General features: G+C 43.5%; 1 protein-coding gene across 2 annotated transcripts; it reads left to right on the top strand.

Annotated features, from left to right (window-relative positions):
• Window positions 1-5,555: 5,555 nt before the first annotated feature.
• On the top strand, window positions 5,556-17,467 carry LOC115163744 (lysosomal amino acid transporter 1 homolog). Of its 2 annotated transcripts, XM_029715901.1 has the most exons (8): window positions 5,556-5,783; window positions 6,168-6,533; window positions 7,219-7,348; window positions 7,765-7,852; window positions 14,433-14,542; window positions 14,638-14,733; window positions 15,322-15,507; window positions 15,645-17,467. In XM_029715901.1, the coding sequence occupies exons 2-8, from the start codon at window positions 6,334-6,336 to the stop codon at window positions 15,759-15,761; spliced, it is 927 nt and encodes a 308-aa protein (XP_029571761.1). In that variant the 5' UTR covers window positions 5,556-5,783; window positions 6,168-6,333; the 3' UTR covers window positions 15,762-17,467. The 2 variants fall into 2 exon arrangements, with proteins under 2 accessions (XP_029571761.1, XP_029571762.1); XM_029715902.1 differs by lacking the exon at window positions 6,168-6,533.

The following is a 17,467-nucleotide window of genomic DNA, read 5'->3' as shown; positions in this document are numbered from 1 at the left end:
TTCTATTGTATACACTGTTTGTGTGCCCAGTGTAAGTAGGTGGAGGACACCAGTTGGCTTCAAACGCTAAAATTATATAAGATAATTCAAAAATCGAATCTACTGACTTTGAACTTTGTCTGCTATTCGGGAAACATTCTATTTCAACATTTTAACAAAGCACACCATCAGTTATTCAAGTAAGAACAATTCATTAATAATTAAAATTCCTGAGAAGTCTTACCTACGTGTTGAAAGGGAAGATGTGTCTATCCTCAGCGTCAAATGAACACATCGTCCCCATCTCTCCCTCCACCAGTTGGCACATACCATCCCTCACTCCATACCATCCCTCACTCCATACCATCCCTCACTCCATACCATCCCTCACACCATACCATCCCTCACTCCATACCATTCTCCACCCTCAAATATACCCCTCTCGTAACAGTTGTCTCCCTCACTTGAGATACTCCCGTACATTTTCATTAAGTTCAATGTTTTTTAGATTCGGACAGTGGTTGGTTACCACATATATTCCAAGCTCACAAGAGTGTATAGGGTAGTTAAAGAAAGACTACTTGTGTTCATACTCCCAATAATGAACATAGGCCTTGTCCTGAGACAGAAGGATGTTCATTACCAAAGCGATGCCGTCGCTAATCTTAACTAATGCAGTTGTCTCTCTCATTCAAAGCTTCAGAGCTGATACAGTGTCTCCTGACCCCTCCTGTCTCAGCCTCCAGTTATGCTGCAGTAGTTTTTGTCGGGGGGCTAGGGTCAGTCTATTACATCTGGAGTATTTCTCTTGTCTTATCCGGTGTCCTGTGTGAATTTAAATATGCTCTCTCTAATTATCTCTTTCTCTCTTTCTTTCTTTCTCTCTCTCGGAGGACCTGAGCCCTAGGACCATGCCTCAGGACTACCTGGCATGATGACTCCTTGCTGTCCCCAGTCCACCTGGCCGTGCTGCTGCTCCAGTTTCAACTGTTCTGCCTGCGGCTATGGAACCCTGACCTGTTCACCGGACGTGCTACCTGTCCCAGACCTGCTGTCCCAGACCTGCTGGAACCCTGACCTGTTCACCGGACGTGCTACCTGTCCCAGACCTGCTGTTTTCAACTCTCTAGACACAGCAGGAGTGGTAGAGATACTCTCAAAGATCGGCTATGAAAAAGCCAACTGACACTTACTCTTGAGTTTCTGACTTGTTGCACCCTCGACAACTACTATGATTATTATTATTTGACCATGCTGGTCATTTATGAACATTTGAACATCTTGGCCATGTGCTGTTATAATCTCCACCCGGCACAGCCAGAAGAGGACTGGCCACCCCTCATAGCCTGGTTCCTCTCTAGGTTTCTTCCTAGGTTTTGGCCTTTCTAGGGAGTTTTTCCTAGCCACCGTGCTTCTACACCTGCATTGCTTGCTGTTTGGGGTTTTAGGCTGGGTTTCTGTACAGCACTTTGAGATATCAGCTGATGTAAGAAGGGCTATATAAATAAATGTGATTTGATTTGATTCCAGTATCTTTCGTTTAAAGGTTGGCCACATGCACACTCCATTCATCACCCACACTCCTGTCACCGACTCCACCTCCACATCTCCATTTACATTTCTCTTCATAAATTCAACAACTTTGTAAATGGCTTATGGGGAAAATGATGAATAAATGTTTAAAGATAATCCTAATTTTACAATACTCTACCCCAGGGGTTCTCAAACTTTTTTGGCCCACAACCCCATTTTGACCCCAACCATGTGAAAACAAATATGTAATTAACAGCCAATGTTAACTTTTTTATTTGGGGCTATGGCAGGCTATTGAAAAACAGCCTAAAAGTATTTCTGATTGTCTTCACAACTCACCATCACATAATTTTAATGTGGGGCTATGACAGTCAATTGAAAATTAGTCTGACATAATGTATCTTATCTCACCACCGTTTATGAGATGGGTGTGGCTTGACGCATGTCGTGTCCAAGCTCCTCAAAGTCAGGGGGACGTGGTCAACAGTGCGCACCTCGTCTCTGCTGTCACATCCAACCTGGATTGATATTTGGTTTTAATGCAGACGAGTAAACTGAGTCTAGCTTCACACAGGCAACTGGTAGCCTATCATGAGTTTTATGGTGCTTTCAAGACAACTGGGAACTATGAAAAATACGAGGTCAAATCATGACGTCAGTGATCTTTAGGTCAGAAATCGGAGCTCTAGAAAGAGGCCCGAGTTGGAATTCGGAGTTGGATGACTATTCAAATCTATTTTTCCCAGTTGGAGCTCGTTTCTTTCCAAGTTCCCAGTTTTCTTGAACGCATTGAAGACGGAAGTCGGAGATGTCAGAGTTCCCAGTTCCCTGTTGTTTAGAGACCGCAGGCTATATATTCCCTTTGAGTCAGGAACCAAAACTATGATCCAAAGTGCTCTTCCAAGCATGGGAGGTGAGCAGTCATCACTATTTTTGGAAACTTACTGATGCTGTTTTCTGTTATTTTCTTTTCCTTACACAGAAAGTCAACCAAGTCTGTTTTTTTTTTTACATCCATTGCGAATTGCAAAATTTGAGAACAGGCCTGAGCGCTGTAGATGTGGTTTGATGTAGTTTACAATTGAAGTTACCTACTGCAATATATCTCAGAGTTCTGTGCTCAGCTCTTTTGCTGCCAGTTGCTCTCTTCCATATGGCAGAGGGAGATACATCCATAACAAGAGTGCAGAGGCCTGCCAGCCGTCCCTCCATAGATGGAGCCCTATCTGTGCAAAAGCCCATCATTCGACGCCATATGGAATCTGTTGTTCGTCAAAATAGCCACACAGCACACTGGACATCCCCTATGCCGTTTCATACTTGGGAATCGTAAGACAGAACAATATGTCCTCGTGACTAGAATCCCCTGACAAAAGTCAATGCATGGTCATCTCGGCCCTCACAGCTATCGTCCATTTGGAGAGCGTTTGCTGGGGAGTTTTTGAGTTGTTCAGTCAGAGCATACATTCTTCGTTTAACAGTGTTATCTGACAAAGGTATTGTTGTGAGTTTCTGTCCCTCTGCCTCCCCACACATTGTTTTCACCATATCAATTGAGGACGGTAATATCAAAGTCTCTTCAATTGTGTGTGGTTTCATAGCGTAGCAGGCCTTACCATTCACTGTGGGAATGATTCATGTGCAACAGTCAAGTGCGGCCTTTTCCAATGATCTAAGGGCGCTCTCTGGTTGAATTTAATCTTTTCGATTTTAATCATTTTCATTTAGGTTTTTAAGGTTAACCACATTACAATAATTTTGAGATACAAAGACGATATTATAATACATATTTTTTTGGTATATATTTTATTTTCTTCAGGATTTTGGAAATTCTCCCACAACCCCATTTTCACATCAGGCGACCTCACATGGGTCGCGACCCCTAGATTGGGTACAGCTGCTCTAGCCTATGTAATACTTTTCTACATCATGTGAGGGAGAGGAACAGCATCAACATTGCCTTGATATGGTAACTTTACCTACTTTTGCACATTTTCATTAAATTCAATGCTTTTAATTAACTTGACATCCTCACAAACATGGGTTAGGCCATGAATGTTGTAAACGACATACTGGAGGACCATACAACTGACTAAAGTGCTGCACAAATGAGAGAATGAAAATGGCAACATAGACATCTCCTTGGATGCATTTATTCCAACCTGAATACCCAGTGTGGGACTTAATTGTCTTGATGATCACTCTAGCTGGAGTATCACAGGTAACAGAGGTGACAATTAGAGAGAACTGTTTACCTTTGATGACAAATCCCTTTGCAACTCATTAACTAGATCTCTCTGTAAGGACCGGAGCTGGGAGAGGAGAAGCAAGTACAGGGAGTGAACATTTAATGGATAATAGACAAGAAACAAACAAGGACATCGCCTGGACAGGGGAAAACGTAACAACATCAATGCTGACATGGGGAACAAACTGAGGAACAGACAGATATAGAAGGGGCTATCAACAAAGTGAAGGAGTCCAGGTGAGTCCAATGAGCGCTGATGCGCGTAATGATGGTGACAGGTGTGCGTAATGAAGGACCGCCTGGCGCCCTCAAGTGCCAGAGAGGGGGAGCGGGAGCAGGCGTGACACTCTCAAATAGTCACTGAGGGAAAGTGGCTTTGAGTTACCACAGAATAGTGCAATGATGACCGGGACCTTTACGTAGCCCTGAAGTATCCCTAGGATTAGCCAGAATTGTACACAATAACTTTTAAACGATGGTAAGCCATCGTAGTTCGGATGCAGTCAAAACGCGTATATCTATCTGGGAGTTTAGACCAGGTTTTTAACACATCCTCCCCATCTCTCGCTCCACCAGCTGGCACTGAAACATGAGTGAGTGAGGTATTGCTTCCAACCAGGAGAAGAAGAGCATCAAATGAATCTTTGGGAGTTCTTGTGGTTGTGTCTGCTGGGGCCAGGGTCTTGCATGGTCTTCAGGAATCTGGTGGGCAATGGGCCTCCCGAGTGGCGCAGTGGTCTAAGGCACAGCATTGCAGTGCTAGCTGTACCGCTAGAGATTCTAGGTTTGAGTCCAGGCTCTGTCGCAGTCTGCTGCGCCCGGGAGACCCATGGGGAGGCTCACAATTGACTCATTGTCGTCCGGGTTAGCGACTCCTGTGGCAGGTCGAACGCAGTGCATGCTGACATGGTCACCAGGTGTACGGTGTTTCCTCTGACACATTGGTGCGGCTGGCTTCTGGGTTAAGTGGGCAGTGCGGCTTGGTTGTGTTATGGAGGACGCACGGCTCTTGACCTTCACCTCTCCCATGTCTGTATGGAGTTGCAGCGATGAGATAGAACTGTACTACCAATTGGATACCATGAAAAAGGGGTAAAAAAGGAATCTGGTGGACTAGAGGTGGACAAGAGCAAAGCAACTTGAGGTTGGACTGTCTAAACAATGAACAGGAGTGAGGAAAGGAAAGAATTAATGACATGCATATAGCCTATTGACTATAATGACATGCATTATAGGCTATAGCCTCCTAGAGACGTTCATCATCCATATCGTAAATTTAGAGCCAAAAGGCCATGAAGGTCAAAGGTTGGCCCAGCAGTGAGGGTTAAGCATTGGAACAGAGGCTGCAGTACAGTTTTGGAGTTTATAAAGAACGTGGAGTTCCAGGTCCCGGTCGAAATTATTTACATTGTAGGACCAAACAAAACATAAAAATTACAAACTTGAAAAAACACGAGGCTTAAACTAGGTTATTATGCTAAGCCCACTTGGGCCCTAAAAAGGTATGCTTCCGCATCAAAGGTTTTCCATGTTCTGGTCTGGTCTGCCGTCACAGCCCTTATGTAGCCTGGCCGTAGCTCCTCCTACTAAACAAACCAACAGAAGATGTAAAATGACAAAAATCGTTCTCCAAACTATAATAGGTTGTAGGCTACCGTAAATGAATCCAAGTTAATTAAAATAAAAAGACTTTTACTCAATTAGTGATGAGCTGGACGTTGACTCTCTGTAGAGTGCTTATCACACCACTTTATAACACCCAGCAGATGGTGCTAAATCCTTATCCTTGTGGGTCTCAGTTCTGTGTTTTTGACAGAAAATGCGGAAGTGAAATAATGGAATTTGATGCCATTTCGGAGGACAGGAATAGGCAACATGAATTGATATATTACAGTTCAATAACAATTTATAGGAAATTAAATAGCCAAGCGGAATATTTCGCTCAATCAAATCATCACGACAGCCGTGTTGAGATGGAGAGCCGTCGCACAGTAACACAAAGGTCGAGAAATCAACACACCAGGTGAGAGATGAGCTGCATTTGTTTTGTTGACAACGTTGGTTGGTCTGTGACTGTCGCGGGTATGGAGTTGCCATCCATCCCCATTGTCTGTCTTATTATGAGACCGACAGACCAACATTCATTTGATGATAAGCGATGGATTGCCTTCTGCTCTATCAAATTGCAACATTGTAGGCATATGCAACCGCAACAAAAGGTTATGACTAATATGCACAAATTGTCTTACGTATAGAAAGTATCAACATTGTATCAGAGTTGCATTTTGTTGCTGAAACCAAAAGCGCAGTAACAATGCATTTAATTTATTACTCCACCCGACATCACTCCTCCTAATCTCCACTGCCAATTAGTAATTCTATCCATGGTCTGTATATTGCCTTACAGATTGATCAAATTATATCTACTTCGGAAAGCGCCACACGCCTGTAGCCTAGGTGTGGTGCATCCGATGGTGGGCTCGAGGGCGTTTTGTGTCAACAAACGAAAACTTCCACATCATCGCGCTCGGATTCTTCCACGGAGGCAGAGGGACTGAAGGTGGGACGCCCCCATGGCCCACGCCCGCTTCCCGGGGAGGACTGCAAACGTGGCCGCTAACCTGACTTCCCCGGTGTTGGGTCGGCCACTGTGCTCTAACGGGACGCCCTGGATCCTCTATCTGTTCGAGCAATGCGTGGAGAATGTGTGGGAATACTGGAGCGTAGTCATCGGGTTGATCTCAATGCTCTGTTTCTTGCTGTCTACTCTACCGTAAGTTTCAACGCTCTGTTTCTTGCTGTCTACTCTACCGTAAGTTTCAATGCTCTGTTTCTTGCTGTGTACTCTACCGTAAGTTTCAATGCTCTGTTTCTTGCTGTCTACTCTACCGTAAGTTTCAATGCTCTGTTTCTTGCTGTCTACTCTACCGTAAGTTTCAATGCTCTGTTTCTTGCTGTCTACTCTACCGTAAGTTTCAATGCTCTGTTTCTTGCTGTCTACTCTACCGTAAGTTTCAATGCTCTGTTTCTTGCTGTCTACTCTACCGTAAGTTTCAATGCTCTGTTTCTTGCTGTCTACTCTACCGTAAGTTTCAATGCTCTGTTTCTTGCTGTTTACTCTACCGTATATTTTCCACTACAGCAGTAGGAAGGCGTTATATAAGGAAAAAGTAGATAATTTATTTGAATTTGTCTTTATAATACTATCACAGATGTTGTGATCAACGTTTCTCTGACATTTGGTGTTATGATAATACTCATGACAGATGAATTAGCCCATTATTGATGTATTACCATAGCAATGAGAGAGAGTCTGTGTGGCTCTGCAAAACCAGTTTATGAGACCTCTAATCCAAGAGATCTAATCCACGTATCTGTTTACATGCCATATCACTCTTTCCTTTTCTTCCCCCTTCTCTGCCTCCATTTAATCTCTTGTTGTCTCTCTCTCCCCCCAGACAAGTCTATGAGGCTTATCGCAATGGTAAAGTGGAGGAGGCCATGTCTTTTGGCTTTCTGCTCTTCCTCTTCAGTGGGGACCTCAGCAGTCTAATAGGCTGCATCCTGACCAGCCAGCTGCCCATCCAGGTATCTAACAAAAGGCACAACTTCAACTTGCCGTTGTATGCAAAGTATGAGTATGGGCAGAGGCATATGGGAGTTATTGTTTTGATTACCATATCACTTTCTGCCCAGGCATGCCCTGCTGCATTGTATAGCTGCTGCATTGAAGTTGGTGTCTCTGCATTTACATTCTATCCCAAGGGCATGTTTTCCTTTTAACTGTTCCATGACCCTTGCCTATGCTTACCAGCAGAGGGTGCCACTGTCAATCATATTTGATTGTTCTCTCTCTCTCTTTCTCTCTTTCTCTTTCTCTCTTTCTCTCTTTCTCTCTTTCTCTCTCTCTTTCTTTCTCGCTTTCTCTCTTTCTCTCTCTCTCTTTCTCTCTCTCTCTCTTTCTCTCTCTCTCTTTCTCTCTCTTTCTCTCTCTCTTCTCTCAGATTGTGACAGTAGTGTTCTACATCTTCACTGATCTCCTGCTCATCTCCCAATTCCTCTACTACAAGATCAAGAACAACTCATCTAAAAGTAAGGCCAGCCGGATCATGATATTACACTGTCCGCCCAATATGGAAACACAATAGAATGCCATGGTTGTGTATGTGTGAGAATCAGCATTGTTCCTTGCGTTGTAGTTAGTGTGCTGTAGGTTCGTATTTCCATTGTAAGTGTAATTATGAGGGTGCAGTCTGTGTACTCACATTATGTGTTACATGCACACCTTATTGACAATGCTAACAGCTATGCCAAGTTGTGTGTGTGTGTGTGTTCAAGTAAAATAGTTCCCACTAAAAGTTGATGACTGACAAATGCTCACATTGTAAAGCTCCTTTGTCAGTCCAGTTTGCAGCTGAGGGCTGGGACACAAAAGGAAGACATATTGGATTACTTACAATCCAGTGTATAGTGTGTGAATACTGTGTGTGTTTATGTTATGTGTGTGTGACTCTTCACAGTCCTCGCTTTTCCATAAGGTGTAAAAAAAATATATTTTACTGCTTTTTTAAAATGTTTTATTAAACCTTTTTTAAGTAAGTTGACTGAGTACACATTCTCATTTACAGCAACGACCTGGGTAATAGTTACAGGGGAGAGGAGTGCGTGCTGCGTGAGTTACTTGATGTGGAATAGAGTTCCATGTAGTCATGGCTCTATGTAGTACTGTGCACCTCCCATAGTCTGTTCTGGACTTGGGGACTGTGATGAGACCTCTGGTGGCATGTCTTGTGGGGTATGCATGGGTGTCCGAGTGTGCTAGTAGTTTAAACAGCCAGCTCGCTCTATTGAACATGTCAATAAGTAGTGATGAAGTCAATCTCTCCTCTACTTTGAGCCATGAGAGATTGACATGCATATTATTAATGTTAGGTCTGTGTACATTTAAGGGCCAGCCATGCTGCCTTGTTCTGGGCCAGTTGTAATTTTACCAAGTCCCTCTTTATTGCAACAAAACTATGGCCTGTAGGACCTGACTTGTTGATATTGTTGTTAAGAAGGCAGAGCAGCGCTTTATTATGGACAGATCTCTCCCCATCTTATTTAGCTAATGTTGCATCAATATGTTTTAACCATAACAATTTACAATCCAGGGTTACTCCAAGCAGTTTAGTCACCTCAACTTGCTCCATTTCCACATTATTCATTACAAGATTCAGCTGAGGCTTAGGGTTTAGTGAGTGATTTGTCCCAAATACAATTCTTTTAGTTTTTGAAATATTTAGGACTAACTTATTTCTTGCCACCCATTCTGAAACTAACTGCAGCTCTTTGTTAAGTGGTGCAATGATTCCACTCACTGTAGTATCTGACGTGTATAGTGTTGAGTCATCCGCATACATAGACACATAGGCTTTACTCAGAGCCATGTCATTAGTAAAGATTGAAAAAAGTAAGGGGCCTAGACAGCTGCCCTGGGGAATGCCTGATTCTACCTGGATTATGTTGGAAAGCCTACCATTAAAGAAAACCCTCTGTGTTCTGTTAGACAGGTAACTCTCAATTCACAATATAGTAGGGGTTGTAAAGCCATTACATCCTAAGTTCTTCCAGCAGCATACTATGATTGATACTGTCAAAAGCTGCACTGAAGACTAACAAAACAGCTCCCAAAATCTTTGTAATATCAATCTCTCTCAGCCAATCATCAGTAATTTGTTTAAGTGCCGTGCATGTTGAATGCCCTTCACTATAAGCATGCTGAAAGTCTGTTGCTATTTTACAGTAAATAAATTAACATTGTATTCAGTCAAACACAATTTTTTCCCAAAAGTTTACAATGGATTGATAACAGGCTGATTGGTCGGCTATTTAAGCCAGTAAAGGGTGCTTTATTATTCTTGGGTAGCAGAATGACTTTTGCTTCCCTCCAGGCCTGAGGGCACACACTTTACTGTAAGCTTAGATTGAAGAGCTGGCAAAAAGTAGTGGCAATTTTGTCCTCTATCATCCTCAGTAATTTTCCATCCAAGTTGTCCGACGCGGGTGGTTTGTCACTGTTGATATACAACAATTTTTTTCATCTTTTCCACACTCACTTTACAGAATTCAAAATTAAAATGCTTGTCTTTCATAACTTGGTCAGTTATACTTGGATGTGTAGATTCAGAGTTTGCTGCTGGCATGTCATGCCTTAATTTGCTAATCTTGCCATTTAAAAAAAATAATTAAAGTAGTTGGCAATATTAGTGGGTTTTACGGTGAATGAGCCATCTGAATAAATGAGGGATGGAGCTTTTTGCCTTTTGCACAACATTTTTATTTAAGGTGCTCCAAAGCTTTTTACTATAATTCTTTATATCATTAATCTTTGTTTCACAGTATAGCTTTTTCTTATTTTTGTTCTGTTTAGTCACATGATTTCTCAATTTGCAGTACTTTTGTCAATCGGTTATGCAATCAGACTTATTTGTCATTCCTTTTGCCTCATCCCCCTAAACCATAACATTTTTAAATTCCTCATCAATCCTTTGGGATTTAACAGTTTTTATAGTGCATGCTTATTAGTAACTGGTGTAAGCAATTTCTTAAATAAGTCAAGTGCAGCGTCTGGTTGCTCCTCATTACAGACCACAGACCAGCAAATATTATTTACATCATCAACATAGGAATTACTACAAAACCTCTTGTAGGACCTCTTATACACAATATTTGGTCCAGCCTTTGGAACTTTGATTTTCCTAGCTATGCCTACCATATTGTGATCACTACATCAGATCGATTTGGAAACTGCTTTACAGCAGATTTCTGCAGCATTAGTAAAGATGTAATCAATACATGTGGATTTCATTCCTGTGCTGTTCGTAAACACGCTGGTAGGTTGACTTATAACAAATACTGACTGTTAGCACTTGGTGGTCTATAGCAGCTTCCTACAATAATGGGGTTTAGGTGAGGCAGATGAAGCTGTAGCCATATTACTTCAACATTACTTGACATGTGATCCTCTCTAAGCTTTACAGGAATGTGGCTCTGAATATAGACCGCAACACCACCCCCGTTGGCATTTCTGTATTTTCTGTAGATGTTATAACCATGTATTGCTACCCCTGTATCATCAAAGGTATTATCTAAGTGAGTTTCAGAGATGGTCAGTATATATCAGTCTCAACGGTTACCTGCAAGTTATCGATTTCATGAAACTTGTTCCTTATTGGTATTGTTGCTCCTTAATTATTTGTTATATTTCAATTTTATTTGTAATTTTTTTTCTTAACTATATTGTTGGTTAAGAGCTTGTAAGTAAGCATTTCACTGTAAGGTCTACACCTGTTGTATTCGGCGCATGTGACAAATTACATTTGATTCTTAGGCTATATACACTACATGACCAAAGTATGTGGACACCTGTTCATCAAACATCTCATTTGAAAATGATGGGTATTAATATGGAGTTGGTCCCCCCTTTGCTGCTATAACAGCCTCCACTCATCTGGGAAGGCTTTCCACTAGATGTTGGAACATTACTGCAGGGACTTGCTTTCATTCCGCCACGAGTATTAGTGAGGTCAGGTACTGATGTTGGGCGATTAGGCCTGGCTCGCAGTCGGCGTTCCAATTCATCCCAAAGGTGTTTGATGGGGTTGAGGTCAGGGCTCTGTGCAGGCCAGTCAAGCTCTGTTGCCACAAAGTTGGAAGCACAGAATCGTCTAGAATGTCAAACTGACTGTATGCTGTAGCCTTAAGATTTCCCTTCACTGGAACTAACGGGCCTAGCCGAACCCTAAAAAACAGCTCCAGACCATTATTCCTCCTCCACCAAACTTTACAGTTGGCACTATACATTCAGGCAGGTAGCGTTGTCCTGGCATCCGCCAAACCCAGATTCGTCTGTGAGTCATCACTCCAGAGAACGCATTTCCACTGCTCCAGAGTCCAATGGCGGCGGGCTTAACACCACTCTAGCCGATGCTTGGCATTGCGCATGTTGATCTAAGGCTTGTGTGTGGCTGCTCGGCCATGGAAACCCATTTCATGAAGCTCCCGATGAACAGTTCTTGTGCTTATGTTGCTTCCAGAGGCAGTTTGGAACTCGGTAGTGAGTGTTGCAACTGAAGACAGACAATTTTATGCACTTCAGAACTCGGCGGTCCCGTTCTGTGAGCTTCTGTGGCCTACCACTTCGCAGCTGAGCTGTTGTTGCTCCTGGACGTTTCCACTTCACAACAACAGCACTTGCAGTTGACTGGGGCAGCTCTAGCAGGGCAGACATTTGACGAACTGACTTGTTGGAAAGGTGGCATCCTATGACTGTGCCACGTTGAAAGTCACTGAGCTCTTCAGTACGAGCCATTCTACTGCCAATGTTTGTCTATAGCAATTGCATGGCAGTGTGCTCGATTTTTATACACCTGTCAGCAACGGGTGTGGCTGAAATAGCCAAATCCACTCATTTGAATGGGCATCCAAATACTTGTACGTTAATGTGGGCTATTTTTTAGCATTTTTCTGAGATGCTTGAGCGGCTTATCAGAAGTAGACATGCCAGTGATATTTACAGTATGTTGGAGCTGATAGTACAGGATGAGCTGCACACAGTGGACTTCCTACGAGGACACACAGCACTGAGGCGGTCAGTATAACTCTAGTTCATAGACATAGGATTACTGCATATAATAGCTATAGGATCGACAGAGGCATTCAGTGGACTTGGAGGGAAATAAATGAGGTTACATACACTATGACTTCCAACGCTCCTGGGACATTGTAATTTTTTTCTAAAGCACTACGACAACTCAGTGACACAATGGTAGGGATTATCTGAGCAGGGCTTGGGCCAAGTCATTTTTTCAACGCAGCCTTGAAATGCGTGGACAGAGCCAGGAGCCAAGATGATTTGGATGGACTCTGTCATTCTTGTAGAGCATCTTATGTAAGTTATGCCAACAGAGCTACAGTAGTCTTTTAGCCAGATGTGTAATGCCAGTAGCCTGCTGAATCTCTCACAGCCATGACCCAACGATGGTACCGGGCCTGAAATAATTGGCTGCTTTTTGAAAACTTTCATAGCTAGAATCAGTTATTTTAAAATACATTTTCAGCATTCCCGGTTAGCCCTCCTAATGTCATTTGACCCCACATGGACTACCACAGCGTCAGGCCCTGGCATTTGTCATAGAATGGTGGGAAGCAGCCTTGTAATGTCCTGTACTTGTGCTCCTGGGTAGCACAGGGTTTTTGCCCTGAGAACCGAGATGTTTCTTACCATAGAGCTGCTGATGACGACAGCTGGTGCATAGGCTTAGGAGGTGCGGCCGTTCTTTCGCCTCGAGTGGCCTCGCAGACCCCCCGAGGATCGATGGGCGGTGAGGCCACGATGGACCTACCCAGCTGTAGAATCAATCATGGCTGGAGTCTCAGACACCCTCATGGTCTGATGGGGGGAAGTTCTGAAGATCTGAAACCGAGTTAGAAACCACAGGAGAGGGAGACAGAACAGAGGGCGAAGGCGCAGGTACCTTAGGATCTGATCTTGAGAAGCAGAAGCCCCCAGGGATGAAGGTGCCGGAACCTCTAGATCCAGGGCGAAGAAACTGTTTGAAGTATGTGTCCAGTCCGGGCTTCCCATCACCAAGGAGGCCCTCATTGCCAGGTGCCGCTGCTTTTTGAGTGACGTATTGCCATGGCTGGTTGATAAGATCAAGAACAGGAACATCCACCAAGTCATCCAGAAGCAGCTTACTGACTCCATTTTCCAGGGAAGAGGCAGACACCTTCGGTGAGGGATCCCTGCCGAGCACCAGTCAGTTGGCTGTGGAGAGCCGTCATGGCGGAGACACTTCCACCAGGCCAGAGAGGCGTCCGGCTACTGGAGTAGAGGAGAAAGAAAAAGTAGGCGGGCGTGGATTCCCCAGTAGCTGGTGTAGGACTCCCCAGTGGCTGGTGTAGGACTCCCCAGTGGCTGGTGTAGGACTCCCCAGTGGCTGGTGTAGGACTCCCCAGTGGCTGGTGTAGGACTCCCCAGTGGCTGGTGTAGGACTCCCCAGTGGCTGGTGTAGGACTCCCCAGTGGCTGGTGTAGGACTCCCCAGTGGCTGGTGTAGGACTCCCCAGTGGCTGGTGTAGGACTCTCCAGTGGCTGGTGTAAATTCACTACTTGTTTGCTAAGAATAGCCACTTCGCCACTGTAGTCCTCTGCAAACAAACAGTTAAAAGTCCGGGCAATCCACTTTGTCCTTGAATAGAGCTAAATAAACACAGCTCCAGCAGGGTTGAAAACGTTCAATAGCGACTTCCATTTGAGACTGTCAGACAGCTAGGCTAGCTGGGCTTCTATGTCTCTGTCCTTACAAGGATTTTTCAACTAAGTGAACAAGAGCACAGTCCTCCTTTAAATCCTCTCACAGCGGTGAGCACGCAAGCAGTGTCTCTGCATGTACTGTTGGTAGCAGCATCGGCTAACGTTGGTAGCTATACAACACAGTTCCAGTACAGGTTGCAGGCTAACGTTGGTAGCTATACAACACAGTTCCAGTACAGGTTGCAGGCTAACGTTGGTAGCTATACAACACAGTTCCAGTACAGATTGCAGGGGAAAAGGTGTGTCTGAAATCGGTCACCTCTACAAAACCAGACGTCTGTGTGTGTGACCCATGTGTGTCTCTCTCTCCCAGAGCGCCCCATGTTGAAGTGGTTGTGTTTCCTGTGGTGTGGGGCTTCCACTGTGGCCCTCCTGATTCTCCCCAAGTTCATCACTGACAACAACACCTCTGCCAACACCGAGGTGACGTGTGTGTGTGTGTGTGTGTGTGAGTGAGAAGGCGATATCACCCAATGTGAGTTGTAACTCATCCTATATATATCTCTCTCTCTCTTCAGAGTGCCTCTAACAGCGTGGAGATCTCTGGTTATGCCTGTGGATACATGGCCTCCATATTCTACCTCTCCTCTCGTTTTCCACAGCTCTACAAAAATGTAAGTGACAGTCTATGGGTGTGATTATGGAGGTAAGATGTGACAGGATGGCAGGGTTAGGGGACATGAGGAGTGAGAGGGAAGAGGGTGACAGGAGGGGAAGGAAGGGGTGATAAAGGAAGGCTCAATGTAGTTGGGGCCAGAAGAGAAAAAGGAATGCTGTTGTTTGATTTTTTTTAAATGAGAACCAGGCGTGAGAAACTGGTGTTTTGTACTGAGTGATGTCACAGCATCTGGACTGGTGGCTCCTGCAGAGAACTCACTGTCACTCCCAATGTGATAATAGTTCCTAGGGATGGCCTAAGGGGGAGAGCACAGTACACACACACACATTTTGATATATTGAGTGTCTTTGTGAGCATGCATGACTTACCAACAACAAACCTTACATACTAACACATTGTGAAAATATGTTCAGAACTAATATTATTTTGGAACTTAACAAAAAAGTAGTTAAAATGAAGAAGTAATAGAATGGGGTTAAATGATTAACTACATAACATGTTTTGAAGACTCTAAGCCTAAAATCTTTACTTTTCTCTGTTGGTTTTGAGGTGTAGACGGTAACATCTCCCTGTCTGTCTCCAGTTTAAGCGGCAGTCTACAGAGGGCACGTCGTACATGCTGTTTGCCCTGGCCATGGTGGGCAACGGGACCTACGGCCTCAGTGTCATTGTGGTTCTACCAGCTCTGGCCGGCTCCAAACAGACCTTCATCCTCAAACATCTGGCCTGGCTCATCGGCAGCCTGGGAGTCCTCCTCCTAGACTTCTTTGTATCTTTTATTTTTCCCCGAGATCATCATTTCACTAAAAAAAGGGATAAGGATAAAGAAGTGAAAGTGTTATTTTTGTCTCTGGAATATTGTTGACTTGTTGTGGTGTGTTTGTGAATGAGCCTTAACTCTCCCAGGTCACTGCCCAGTTCATCATCTATAGGAAGAACCGCTCCGCTAAAACCAGCAAGAAGATGAACGTTCCTGAAGTAGAACCTCTGCTCTGTGAAGAGGAAGAGCTCTCCACATTCTAGAAAACACATGAATAAAGGTGTATCGTTAGAACACATGATTGAAGTTCTAGAGTGAGAATACATGATTGAAGTTCTAGAGTGAGAATATTACTGAAGTTCTAGAGTGAGAATAAATTATTGAAGTTCTAGAGTGAGAACGCATGATTGAAGTTCTAGAGTGAGAACGCATGATTGAAGTTCTAGAGTGAGAACGCATGATTGAAGTTCTGGAGTGAGAACGCATGATTGAAGTTCTGGAGTGAGAATACATGATTGAAGTTCTAGAGTGAGAACAGTAAGAGATTTCCATAAATCGTTTTCATAATGTTGAGTGGAGACCTAGAATAATCCAACAAATGTGATAGTACACCAATGTTCCCTCCATTTAAATCCAGGTGAATTAAAGGGGGCGTCTTGTGTTTGAGGAATGTAATCTCAGTAGAACCGTTCTCTATTATTTTGTATGATCTATTCCCTATGTTTTTTCTTATTACACTAAAGGCCTATAGGGTGTATCTGTGTCACATTCCTCTAGTCTATGTTTGTCAATGGTTAGAGCGCTTGTGTTTTCCAGGATAAAATATGCAATACACTGAACTGTTCACACAGCATTGCCGTCTAGGTAAACAGTACAAGAAGGAATCATAACATCGATTGTTCCTGTATGTAGGTTTAAAAAGATCATACATTACGCCAATGGCAATGTATCACATTGACTATTGATGTGCCACAAAGTAGTGGGCTGCACCAACAGTAATCTATTTTACACTTGTGGTGAATTTGTTATGGTTTACCTTGGTTTGTTGTAGGAGCAGATTCCGTTGTAATTGAATCCCTATTTAAGTTGTAGTTGGTAAATTGCTTGGAGTGTTACACAGTGTTTAGGTTGTGAATATGCAGTGATATCCTGTTCCTTGCATCTACATCTATTTATGTGTTGCTGCAGTGGAGGTCTGAGGGCTGTTTGACGTCTTCACACTGGTGCTTTTAAAACAGACAGTTCTTTGGCTGAAATCTAACCTTTAGATAAACATCCTTCTTTCCTTATGTTATGGCCCAGTTATGCTACCTTTCAGTGGCCACAAAGAATGGAAGAAAGGAGGGAGGGTTTTTGGCCGTATTGAGTCACAGCTTTGAGCATTGAGTTCTCACCCCTTATTGTGGAGTTGTGTCCAGGGTTGTATTCACTAGGAACCAAAACGGGGAAGGACCTAACTGACTTTGTTCAATAGAAACTTGTTTTCATTGCAAAAATGTTTTCAACTGTGTACAACTAATGAATACACCCCAGTCTTCTGTGTGTGTGTAGTCACATGTTCAGAAAGCGGAGGATCAAGGTTGTGTGGGAACTGTTTTATAAGTTGATGTGCCATAACTTGGTAACATGGAGTCATGATGAGTGAATAGAGCTTTCTAATTACCGATGGATGTGATTGGTTGATTGACACCACAGATTTCTCTACCTCGTCTTTCAGTGAGGGGGTTTGTTTATCTGGTTTGGTTTGAACCGGGTGAAAAGTGATTTGTATTCATTTTGGAACCGGGCTGCCTCCCGGGTGTGAGCCAGGTGCCCTGCTCTGGCCAACGGCGAAGTCGGCTCAAAACAAAAGTGACGTAATTAAGCATGTGTGATGAGTAGGATTATGTGTTTTCAAATGCTAAAGTGATTACTTTTGATAAAAATCCTTTATCTGCCTTCCCAATAAAAACTAGTTTGAAAATTCAAA

The sequence above is a fragment of the Salmo trutta genome, chromosome 26, assembly GCF_901001165.1.
Source record: "Salmo trutta chromosome 26, fSalTru1.1, whole genome shotgun sequence".
Classification (NCBI taxonomy): Eukaryota; Metazoa; Chordata; class Actinopteri; order Salmoniformes; family Salmonidae; genus Salmo; species Salmo trutta.
Note: the sequence above shows the minus strand (reverse complement) of the source record. Positions and strands in the feature narration are given on the sequence as shown.